Below are 13,111 nucleotides of genomic sequence, written 5' to 3'. Positions count from 1 at the left end.
TCTATCTCTTATTTATATACAATGTAATCATTTAACTATACTATATCGGGATATTGAGAATATTTATAGCACAACTTATTATCATAGATCTACCGTTCACCCGCCCAACCTTTTAAATGTATTTTCCATTGTTACTGTATATTGTCTATTGATGTTTATATGTTGTTATGTCTTCTGTATATAGTCTTGTAAATAAAAAAATATTTTTTTTAAAAAAGTTTCTCTGTGGCTGGCGAGTGACATGGCACCCCTGAGACGGAGTGAGGAAGACAGTCAGCACATCCTGATGACCTGCCAATGGCACCTGGCTGGGACCCTCCAGTGCCACGTCATTCCCCGAATGTCAGTTACAGCCATCCTGTAGCTCTGGGAGCCTTCAGCTCCAAAGGCAGACCAGGGCAATCCCTCAGTGGTCAATGCTTAATCGGGAAGTGCAAATGAGCATCGCAGCAGGAGCCAAGGGTCTACTTGCCAAGGACCCTGATGGAAGAGCACTTAAATAGTCTTCCAAATCAGAGAAAGAACTCATGATGGAGAGTAGACTCAAAGTCCAATGTTCAAGCAGTCAATAGAAAAAAGCCAATATTTAGGCAGAAAACGTAGCTACATCTGTTCAGTCTGAGGACCAAGTTGAACCTGGGTCTTAGGAGGGCAGATCTGGCAAAAAGTAACAGACTCAGTCATCATTTTGAGTGGATCCTGAATGCTGGCTCCATCCGCGATGGAAAACAAATTCTACAGCCATTTTACTTAAACTTTCCCTACTTTTTCTTCCCCTCTTCTAAATGCTTTCTTTTAACAGGTCCTTTTTTCCAGTAGGAATCTTGTGATATTTCTCTTTGTAATTTTTTCTTTGGCTATCCCCGCCACTATTACCCTTCCCTCAACTGAAGTATTCAATAGTCCATAAATAATTAACTTTACTTTGCATATAGATTATTTTTAAAAACTTAACTATAACTGCCAAGAGCCAGTGCGAAAATAATCAAATTCATTTGCTCTTACAATAACTTACATTTGTAACTTGCAATGAGTAATTTTATTGACCTTTGAAGTTCAGATTATGTATTTTGAGGTTTTCCAGCATTTTAAATAATGGGCAATACTAAAGCTGTAGAAATTAGAGTTAAAGAAAAACAACTCTCTTGTCTTCATTTGTTTAACTTTGATTACTGTCTTGAATATCCCCCCAGAAAGTCAGCTGAGATATCCCTCCTTCTTTTCACAGAGAACATCAATCTAAAGTAACCTGAGAAGACAGAATCCAGGCCAAGCATGATATGTCGTTTAACACCTGAAAAAAAGTAATTCCACTATTTCCACACTTTAAAGTTGTGTATTATTTTGAATTTCTTGAATAAAGAATGTACTGTGTATTGATATATAGTTTTAGTTGATTTGTTGCTTGAATTGACTAGATTAACTAAATAGTCTGATAAATTCTGCACTTTTAAAAATCAAAAGAATTTCTAGAAGCTTGTTAGAAGCTCTTTTGACATTTAGAAAGGAAATGAAGGTGTAAACTTTAGATATTTCCATTAATCAAAGATCCATATTGAAAGCTGAACTATTATGTTAAAATAGTAAATATAGCTATTTTTACAAGATAGCTAGATACTTTTATATAAATAAATTGATACATGAACATAATTATAAATAATGCTTCACTGGAGTCCAGTTCCCTTTAAACTCTGCATGTTTATTACAATTGTCCTTTCCTTTAGTAAATAAACAATGAACCTTTGTAATTTTCATTTATGGAAAAAATTAAATGACTTAAAGGATATGTTATGCCAAAATTTAAAAACAGATTAAAACAAAAGAACATCCAAAACTAAAGGACCACAAAAGGGGGAAGTAGTACAATTATATTAGAAAAAGACACAAGTTAAAAAATCTGAATTCTGCTACTCTTTCAACAATCTGCACATCCAAAGAATGAATTCAGTACAAAAATGCATTTACAAGGTCATCCTCCAAAATAAAACTGATTTTATAAAGACAATTCATTATTTGTTTCTCTTATGTTGATTTTTTGAGATATTTGTTGGGATAGGAAATATATTCTGTTTTCTTTTCATAGCTTTCATGAAAAGAAACCCATACACTTAATACTGAGTTCTCAACACTATTTCATCTAGATGTCAACGGAGCTCTTCATATACTATGAAGAACAATATATCCGGCAATATTCCTATGAAAAAAGACACAACTGTTCAAATAAAAATTTCTTTACATCTTAGATGCAGGGGAGAAATGCATCCATGAAGAGTTTGTACAACAGAAAACCAGAAGTGTTTATTAAAATTTCCCCAATTTAAAAACTCAGATTTTAAATCTATTCTAATCATGGATGTTATATGATAAATTACTCAACAGTTTAAAGAATCGATGAAAAGAAGGAAAGCTTGGAAATGGATCTTCAGAGGCCACAACCTACTTTCCCTTTTTACTGTGTGTTTTGTTGCTCAAACATCTAAAGCATCACACAAATAGGAAGGAGTTGCAACAGTGATAATCCCTCTTCTCCAAACAATCATCATTTGGTTTTGGAAGTATGGATGAAGCAAAAAACAACCATCTAAAATCTAAGCTTAGAGAGTAAACTCTGATTGGAAATTCCAGGTGCAGCCCAGAATAAGCATTCCACCAGATTTTCACCAGATAATCTGTACTGAGTTCATCTCTTCAGATTCACTGCTGTATAACAATGTTTCTATGGCAGATCCCAACATAATTGAAGAGCAATCTAACTTGAACAGATGGGAAAAGTCTGTTTTAAGAGGTTTGCATTGGTAGCCCTGTGTGTGTTAGGAAGTTAAAGGGAAGGGGAATCAATGGAGTGGGACAAGGAAACACGTGTTTTTTTTACATTTCCTTTTCAGATTTTATTTCAAATCGAATTCAAAATGTCAAAGCTACAAAAAAAAAGGGTCAAGGGAAACAATTATGAGGGTTTCTCCTAACTCACAATATTCTAAAACAACTACTGCCAGCAGATCTGTTACACACATTTCAGATGAAGATTCTAAACACAAAAACTCATTCTGGGAAATAGCCACAATGAAGGTTTTGTACAATATAAAACATTGACAGGTCTACCAATGCAGTTACTCATGAATATACACGTGCATTCACACACAAAAAAAGGAATGCTTTTTCATTTGTTTAACAGACTGTTCAGGCACAAAAACAAAACCGCATTTCCAGTAAGTGACAGCATCGTAAAAATTAAGAGTTTGTCAGTGTTTACTCTTCTTTGACTTCTTGTGTGATCTGTGTGGAGAACGAGATTGAGATCTGGATTTTTTCCCTGACTTTTTAGGTGATCTGGATCGTGATCTTCTTGATCTTTTTGGTGTCCTTGAACCAGATGGTGACCTAAAAAATAAACTAACCACTGTTAGTAATTTTCTTGTTCAATTTCTATCTATACTTTTAATGCTTTACAGAAAGAGACAATTGCTAATGCTATACTAAATTGGGTTTCAAGCAAATTTGTCTTTCAAAACACATCAATACATAAAAGTAGAATTTAAAAATAGCATGTCTATATTGCATGTATCAACAGAAATTAATTTAGGTTGCAATCCTATCAGAAATATCTATTGATAAGGTACTACTTAACTTAGCAATGACTGATTTAAATAAATATGCATAACAATATCATGTTAAAGATACATCGTGTGAACCAGGATAGCTATTAAAATGCCCCTCTCAAATGTTCAAGCTCACTTGTTAAGAGTTGAATCATAGAACTGTTTTTAATGATAGAATCTTTATTTATCACCTTACTCTCTCAACTACCTCTGCACATAGCATACTGCTTTCTCTTTTAATTTTACATTCTAATTCTTTTAATATATTTTATTCACTCCAAGTTTGCAATCTGATTCTGATCCTTCTTTGCTTTTTATTTTCCAACTGTAATACAAGCAAGGTATGCTTTAACTGTATTTAATACAATGATGAATCACATCAAAAATTAAGATTATGATGGTGTCGTTATACAGAATTCTTCTTATCTCAATGAGCATTAAGTATGTTATAAAATTAAATAGCATACTGCTGCAGAGATTCATAGTTTCTATGTTCCCACAACATGCTTCGTTCATTCAACTATCTCAGTCTAATCTTCTTACTGGTGGTTAAGATACCTACAAATCACACCAGATGGATAAAATTTACCATTCTGGGATTCTAGGTCATGTAGCATGAATGTTTTCATCAGTAAATTACTAGCAAGGCTTCAAGTCATGCCTAGCCCCTCCCAGGAAGAATACAATAAAAACAGTTGCTGAGATTTACAAACATTTTTTTTCCTTGCTACTTTTCCTACCACAAAAATATTCACTATGCATTTCAATATTCCCAAGAAATATCTATATTGAATAAAATAACTTTACCCCTAGCAAAACTGGGTCAGTTTTAAATTAAATTTAACTTTCAGATACTAGTAGTCTGGGTTAACTAACTGTTTTAGGGTCCCAATAACAAGCATGCACATACAGAAGAAGGCAGCTGACGTCGGGGCGAAGCGGTGCGGACGAGCGGTAGCTCCGCGAAGTCCCGCCGATTTCTTCAAGTCCGGAGGCTCTAAGGGGCCGAAAGCAGTGGTGAAATATAATTTTTTTTTGCCAATGGTTCTGTGGGCATGGCTTAGTGGGAGTGGCTTGGTGGGGATAATATGACTTGGGTGGGCATGGCCAACTTTAAAAAAAAAAACTTTTTAAAGCATTTTTATCTACCATTCTTCCCAACCGGTAGTTTAAAAATGCCAAAAAATGTTTTTAAAAAGGTTTCGATAATCAACTGTGCCGCGCAATCGTTGGAACCTTTTTTTTGGGGGGGGGGGGAGAAGGAGGGTGTTGCATGGAAGGGAAACAAACTGAGTATGGAATGTAGAGAGTGTGGGACTGTCCCTGGCCGCAGCCAATGACATCATCCCACCGCGCCCACCTATGAAGTCTTTGGTTCTGTGTGCAGCACCGATGAAGGATCGAGGGATTCAGGAGAGACGCTAACATGCACCCCTACCCTGAGGCATTGGCAATGAGATAAAAGGCGCTAGTTTCCCCATTGCACATTTTAAAAAATGAGCCCTTCTGCCCGGATGCTTCTGTCCACTTTCTCACATCCCACCTATTTCTCCTTCTCAATCCACCTGGACTTTTCCCCACGCTCTCTCCGTCCTACACTCAGTTCGCTTCCTTTCCATGCAACCACACTGGTGTGCTCCAGGAGGGCAGGCAGACATCTGGAGCCAGGTGGGGAGGGAGGGTGGCAAGAGCAGCAGATTGTTCCAGGAAGTGCCTGGTGTTTCCCTCAGCTGCAAACACTGAGATTTGAGATCTACAAATCATGTTAAAGGGTGAACTGTTGATGGTTGCATGGGAGGAAACCAACTGAGCGTGGGACAGAGAGAGCATGGGGAAAAGTCCAGGTGGATTGAGAAGGAGCAATAGAACTTGCACAGGACTCCCTGTCGCCTGTCATGTTTACTTAGGGAGACAGTTCAAATCCCAGAACGACGGAGAAACAAGTGCCTTTTAGCTGGTCGCCAATGCCTCAGTGTTGGGGTACCTGCTAGCTCCTCATCGGAACCCCCCAAGCCTCCACTGGCACTATACATGGAGACAAAGACTTCATAGGCGGATCATGACAGGATTATGTCATTGCAAGGGCCAGCCGCACGCGCTCCGTCTCGTGCTCAGTTGGTTTTCCTTCCAGGCAACCATCAATACCTCACCCTTTAACACGATTTGTATACCCAAATATCAATGTTTGCATCTGATGGAAACACCCGGCCCTTCCTGGAACAACCAGCCACTCTTGCTACCCTCCCTGCTGGCCTGGCTGTAGATGTCGACCTGGCCTCCCCAAGTGCAGCGGTTCATTTTCTTCCTTCTCCTTCCAGAAAACGAAAGCAAAGGGAACTACCATGGGGGGTTTCCGGGAGGGCAGGTGCTGCACATATGCAGCAGCCCTGGGACATCGGCCTGGCGCCTGCCCTCCCAGTGCCATTAGCTTTTGTTTCACAGCTGTGTCTCCACCAAGCCTCCTCTGCTCACTCACCGGCCAGCCAGGCTAGACGCCGAACTCAAAAGGCAAGCGGGAGTGGGGGACTGCTGGGAAAGCCATGTAAAAGGCAAGAAAGCATTTTGGGGCTGTGGGGAAGGGAATAGGCTGCCACCTGCCTTCGCCGCTGCCCTGACATGCTTTCCTGCCTGCCAGGAAGATAATGTGGAAGGCTGGAAAGCATGTTATGGCTGCGGGCCACAAGGAATGGAGTAAGGACGGGAGGCTGGAATGGGAGGGGGAGGCAGGACAGCTAGGTAGACTTCACAGGCTTATCTGGCAGGCAACTCAGGAGTGCAGCGCTTCAGGCAGACAAGCTGCAGAGCGGAGACTGCACAGGGCAGGGCGAACAAGCAGCGACCAGGGGACTGGTTCAAGGGGCATGGTCGGCCAGCCATCACTACCAGTTCTCCAAATTAAAGACAGCCACCACTATTGGTTTAGGACGAACTGGTCCAAACCAGTAGCATTTCACCCTGGGCTGAAAGTCACCCTATATGGGTGATGAAGATAGAGGGCCACTCAGTGATCACGAGAAGAACAGAGTCTCCTCGCTTGACCCAAAGAAAGCTCCTTGAATCGTCAAACGGAAGACGGCCATTATGGACATCCCAAAGCCATGACAGTTAAAATGGAAGAGAAGAAAGGAAAGAACTTGTAACTGTGTTTGGTCTGGGTAAGAACTTTTCCAGCTCTTGCTGTGGAAATTTCTCTAAAAGACCCTCCTTTCGAAAGTCAACGGAGGTATAAATAGTGCCGACTAAGATTGGGAGCTACCGTCAGTTTCAAAAAAAAGAGAAGAAATTATAGATAGAAATAATATTAAAGGTAAAGGAATCTGGTTTGCCTAGTTTTTAGCAACCTAAATTGTTTCAAAATTCTGGATTATATTTTTAATACCATCTTGAGTTGAAGGGCTTTGGAAAATTATTGGAAAATATTTTTGGAGACATTTTATTTACAGCAAATAAATCCGAAACACCTACTGGCTGGGAAGGCAATTTGAGAGCTGAAGAAAGTCAAAAGAAGTGAAAGATGTTATATCTTGGCTAGATTGGCTAGAATACACAAAATATCACCTACAAACTGATTATATTTGGTGCTTGGAGACAGACTGTGAAAACATCCAACTTTCAGAACCTCAAGTATTATAAACATGCTGGACAGCATGTGAAACAGCTTGGAGTTTTGAAACAAAGTGGAAATTGTTAAGACACTATTTAATGGAGTGATTGATTGAATTGCTCTAATATTGGCTATCTTGGTGTGATAAATATTGGGATAGTGGGATTTTGAATAAATCACTGGGTTTATCAGGCAAAATGGGGAGGAAATAAGTGTATAATTAAAAGACTATTGATGTTCCAAGGTATGCAGAAAATGATGACAAGGAATCATAGAGAGATAAAAGAATTGATACATGACGTAGTTGCGAGACCAGAAATTCATGAGCAAATGACACTGAACAATGATTTGGAAACACAAGAAGTAGAAGAGGAAAAAGAAAGAATAAAGGAAAAGACAGGGGAAGAAAGACGAGAAATGATACCAAATGATAAAAATGAATTAGTAACTGATGGAATAGAAAAGGTAAAGTACATTTCAAGAGATCAAAAAGTACAAGAAAGAGGAAAAGATTATTGAAAGATGTACTGAAGGCTCTAAAGAGTCAACAAGCAGCAGAAATAGAAGAAATACTTAGATCAAACATGAATGAGACAAGAAGATATAAGACCTCAATGGAGGAGTATGGGAGATGTGCCAAAAAGTCAGTAAGAGTTGGAGATATGAAAGTAGACAAGAGGTGAGGAATAGTAAAATACTGTTTAATACAGGACTTGTTCTATTAAGAACAAGTATAAAGATAGAAACTAGAAATGGGAAAAATATTACTTCTTTAATTTGGAAATTATTTTATTAATGATTAGAAAATAGAAGCATGTGGATATGTAAACAAAGATGAAGTAATTTGTATAATTGAATAATGAATATCAAATAATCAAGACAAGTAAACTTTATGATTATAAATGTGATCTGTTTATAATATTATCAATTGATAATATTATATTATCAATTGATAATATTATAAACAGATCACATTTATATAGAGAGATAAGTGAACAGAGGTTTTAACTAAATAACGCAAACAATTAAGTGATAAGTGAAGTCGATGGCAAATAGGATCTGAGAACAATATTCATATTTATTGTGTATATAAGATTTACTATCTGTACTTAAAAGAGATTGTACTCAGACTGTACACTGTAACCCAAGAAAAATGTACAATTTAAATAAAAAACAAGCATGCACATTCAAGGAAGTTGAGATAAGCCTTCCAAAGGGATGTTAAATTGTCTGTGCTGCTTCTGTGGTTCTGCCATCCTAAATAAAATCAAGACTCAAGCCAGGATAAATTACATATTGTTTAATTGGGCTTTTTTAGTTTTTCCATCTTCAAACTTTTAATCCCAATTAATCCCCAGGTCTTCATACCTTTAATTCCTTTATAATGTAACCCAACATTTATTTAAATCTTCTCTCTGGATCCATAGTAAGCTGATTCTATCCTGCCTCTTATTACTTTATATAATCTTACTATTAAATAAAAATTGAAGTGATTATAAATGGCACTAGATAATAAAATAAATGACAATATGAACTGTAAAACAAGCTGTAGTTTACCTCTTAGCTTTTTTACTGACATCTCTGGGAGAGTCTTTATGGGAAGATCTAGAATGTGAGCTTTCTTTATGAGATCTTTCAGATCGTTCAGATCGTTCAGATTTTGGTGATGGGGATTTTGCTCGCCTGCTTCCGCTGCTGCGCGATGGGCTTGGTGACGTGCTATGTCGTCTTTTCCTTTTGAAAAAAAACAGTGGAAATTATCACATTTGAAGCAGGGCCCAATGAAAACAATGTATATAATATTAAATACTTTCATTAACTGTAATGGGCTAGGATTCTAAAACTATTAAAAAAATCTAAATTAATGGAGCAAGAAAAATAACTCATCATGCACATATTTTTATAAAACATAAAGAGATTGCAGTCTAAAATTTGATACATAGGAGTAGAAGAGGAAGAGAGAAATAGAGACAGAAATAAAAAGAATGTGTTTTTTGAAATGCTTAAGTCCGCAAATATAACTGCAATAAGACATATTAAGCATTATACCTTTCTTTCCTTGTTGGTGTACATTCTTCCTTTTCCTTCTTCTCTTTGGATCTTGAATCAGACTTCTCTTTATCCTTCTTTTCTCTTTCTCTTTCCCTTTCCCTCTCCAGTTCCTTTTCTTTTTCCTACATGTAAAATATAACAGAATTATAAAAGTAACCTTAGAGATCATTGAGTCCAAGCCCTCCTAAGTACAGAATATATGAAAAGTGTTCGGAAACTTCAGATCGTGGAGAATGCAGCTGCGAGAGTAATCATGGGCTTCCCTAGGTATGCCCATGTTACACCAACACTCCACAGTCTGCATTGGTTGCCGATCAATTTCCGGTCACAATTCAAAGTGTTGGTTATGACCTATAAAGCCCTTCATGGCATCGGACCAGAATATCTCCGGGACCGCCTTCTGCTGCACGAATCCCAGCGACCGATTAGGTCCCACAGAGTTGGCCTTCTCCAAGTCCCATCGACTAAACAATGTCGTCTGGTGGGTCCCAGGGGAAGAGCCTTCTCTGTGGCGGCCCCGACTCTCTGGAACCAGCCACCCCCCGGAGATTAGAACTGCCCCCACCCTCCTTGCCTTCCGTAAACTCCTTAAAACTCACTTCTGCCATCAGGCATGGGGGAACTGAGGCATTCCCCCCTCCCCCGGGCCTATACAATTTATGTAAGGTATGGCTGTGTGTATGTCTGGTTTAATAATGGGTTTTTAAAAAAAATTTAATTTATTAGATTTGTTGTGAATTGTTTTATTATATGTTGTGAGCCGCCCCGAGTCTACGGAGAGGGGTGGCATACAAAGAAAGAAAGAAAGAAAAAGAAAGAAAGAAAGAAAGAAAGAAAGAAAGAAAGAAAGAAAAGTTCAAAGACCTAATCTGAAGAACTCACAATTTCAATCTTAGCTAAGTTAGTTCTCCTAATGGCAACTGGTGTAAAAATAAATAAATAAACAAGATTGTGAAACAGGGACAGAGAACCAGATCATTAATGCTTCTAGGTAGGTTCTACTACTACCTATGATGTTCTATCTCCAGTGTTTTCAATACAACATGCTGCCTGACTGAATTATTTGCCCAACAACACTAGTGGTTTCCCCGTAGTAAATGATTTATTAAAATTAAGTGAAACAATCATGTTTTCAAACATCTTTAATGCACTGGTATGAAACCATCACTTTATGTGCTAGGAGAACTGAGCTAAGTATCTTTACATAAGCCAAATTATGTATTACTAAACAAATTTAGTTAAAGTATTAAGTGGAAATAAATATTTTACATTGGTTATTAATTGCAAATGCTTTATGTAAGAGTCTTCATGTCATACTCTAAATAAACGTAAGCACAGCTTAGTACAAAACACAGCTTTAAGCATACATCACAGAACACGGCTTTGTATACAGACGAGAATATACTAATATCCAATTGTTTAAAGATTCAGAGATCCACATAGCAAAATGTAACTTTCTGAAATCCTGAACAGCTATTATAAAATCTGTGCACAACATTCAAGCTGTACTGACCTACAATCTGAGAGGGCTATCAATGAACTGCATTGACCTATGAATAGGCATTATATAATAAAGGAATTTTTTTTCCATAACCGTATTTCAATTTTTAAAAAAGCATTAACTACAGATTTTTAAGTCCTATTCTGGCATGGTTGCAAGGGAACCATAAGATATCATTTAGTGGGAAAGAAATTTAATATTTATTTATGTTGATTGATTGATTGATTGATTGATTGATTTGTTTGTTTGTTTGCCCACAGGATGATTCCTGCTCAGCTTACATTTTTATCCCATCCCAACCAGAACAATTTTTCTTCAGTTTCTTCAAATGGTTTCTTCAAATAACTAATAAATAATGTATGCTACGTCTTTTCCTTTTTGTATTAGACTACTTACGAATTGGACATATGCTATACGTCAAGCTACTAAAATTCCTTACTTTGCATTTTATGTCTTTTTCTAAAGTCTGGGTGAGGTATGTAGAAGAACTCACTTGAATTCACTATTCGTATAAGTCACAATATACCATAGTTAAAGGGTAGTGGTGGTGGCAGTATTATTATTATTATTAAAATACTTCATCCAAGCGACTAAAAAATGATGTAAAATTCTAAATTGTAAACACTGCTTACTCTCTGAAGCAATTTGTCACGATAGTGTTCAACTTGTTCCTGAAGACTCTGGCCTTGCTTCTTCGGTCTTTTACCAGATTCCAATTCATCTTGAAACTTCATTACTTTCAACTGAGACAAAACATTTTTTTAAAAAACCAAATTCACTTATCTGCAAGTTTGTAAAAGTCAGAAGAGCAGAATACTGTTTTAATTTAGTCATTAACTATGACATATACGGCTGAAACATTCTAAGCAGCTCTGCAATTACAAATACCCATAACAAGATTCAAGTTTTTTACGTACTCATTCATTCATTCATTTATTCATTCATTCATTCATTCATTCGATTTTTACGCCGCCCTTCTCCTTAGACTCAGGGCGGCTTACAACATGTTAGCAATAGCATTTTTTAACAGAGCTAGGCTATTGCCCCCACAATCCGGGTCCTCATTTTACTCACCTCGGAAGGATGGAAGGCTGAGTCAACCTTGAGCCAGTGATGAGATTTGAACCGCTGACCTTCAGATCTACAGTCAGCTTCAGTGGCCTGCAGTACAGCACTCAACCTGCTGCGCCACCCCGGCTCATTTAAAACCCCAGTTCTTAAAACTATGGATTCATCTCTAAACCCATGTAATAAAACTAGTATTATTTTGTTACATTATCAGACTTTCTTTTTCCCCTCTTCCATCTTCATTATAAAACCAGAAGCTCATTTATCTAAACTTAATTTTGAATAATATCTAGAGACAAAAATGAAACAAGCCAACTTCATGTACTTTGAAGTTACCTTGCTTCACTATTGTTTGGAGATCAAGTACAAGGTTGAACTGGATATAAGTGTTTCTCAGTGTACCTCTCTCCCTGTGTTCATATGAGATAAGGAACATAATGTACACCACCTAAGACTCATTTATATAAAGTTAGGATTAACTTATATTATACCTAAATATCGTTGCAGTTTTTTAAAGAGAATAAAATAATAAAAAAATTAAATATTACGGTAATTCTATAAATATATTGTACATATTTCAGCTTTAAGGGGATAATATCTAAGTAAGTGAATAATATCCACTGGGTCTTTTAAAAACTTTAATTATAAATCTTTTCAAAAATTTTAAATGAACATATCTATAAATATGTTTCCTTTCTAAAGGACTAAAGACTTCAAATCAACTGTCAGTAGAAGCACTATTTTCATTGTTAAATCATTTTGCTGATCACTTGATTTCATTTATCACTATTTACACAAATTATGTTTATATCCCTGTTTTTTACAAACAGACCTCAATCTCTCTGAGTTTGGCACGCTTTTCCTCACTCATTTCTGAGAATTTGCTTGCCGACTTTGAATCAGGTATTTCTTCTCTAATAGGATTGGAATAAAGATGGTGCTCCTCAGATTTAGAACTTTGAGTATCCTCCTCATCTTCACTTTCTTCTTCTTGGCTTTAAAATAAGAGAAATAACACAATTATTCTCTTAATTTATTATAATAGAAAGGTTTGCAACAGACAGCACTTACTAAGAAGTTATTTATCATAAAATAAGAGAACATTGATGGCACTCCAAGAATATGTACTTCCTATCACTTTGTATTTCAATTATACAATCTATATGCTACTTTAAAAGCTAAGAAAATATATAATTAAGGGGAAGGAAAGGACAAGGAAAACAATGTATTGTTATGTTTCTTCTTCATATCTAAACACAGCATAAAAGGTAAATCTTATTAGATATA

At 36.8% G+C, this 13,111-nt stretch overlaps 1 protein-coding gene across 5 annotated transcripts in view; it reads right to left on the bottom strand.

Moving 5' to 3' along the window:
- Positions 1–1,678: 1,678 nt before the first annotated feature.
- The window catches only part of U2SURP (U2 snRNP associated SURP domain containing), a 71,427-nt gene continuing 59,994 nt past the window's right edge, over positions 1,679–13,111 (bottom strand). For 3 of the 5 annotated variants that reach the window (XM_070753362.1, XM_070753363.1, XM_070753364.1), the window contains 5 exons: positions 12,657–12,819; positions 11,389–11,499; positions 9,253–9,377; positions 8,761–8,937; positions 1,679–3,381 (listed from right to left, as the gene is read on the bottom strand). In XM_070753362.1, the coding sequence (XP_070609463.1) occupies positions 3,243–3,381; positions 8,761–8,937; positions 9,253–9,377; positions 11,389–11,499; positions 12,657–12,819 (715 nt within the window). In that variant the 3' untranslated portion in view covers positions 1,679–3,242. Of the gene's footprint in view, positions 3,382–4,509; positions 4,597–8,760; positions 8,938–9,252; positions 9,378–11,388; positions 11,500–12,656; positions 12,820–13,111 lie in introns of all 5 variants that reach the window. The other 2 variants (XM_070753360.1, XM_070753361.1) reach the window with 1 other exon arrangement.

Source organism: Erythrolamprus reginae, chromosome 5 (genome assembly GCF_031021105.1).
Source record: "Erythrolamprus reginae isolate rEryReg1 chromosome 5, rEryReg1.hap1, whole genome shotgun sequence".
In the NCBI taxonomy this organism is placed as follows: Eukaryota; Metazoa; Chordata; class Lepidosauria; order Squamata; family Dipsadidae; genus Erythrolamprus; species Erythrolamprus reginae.
This window is presented reverse-complemented; position numbering and strand designations above follow the sequence as displayed.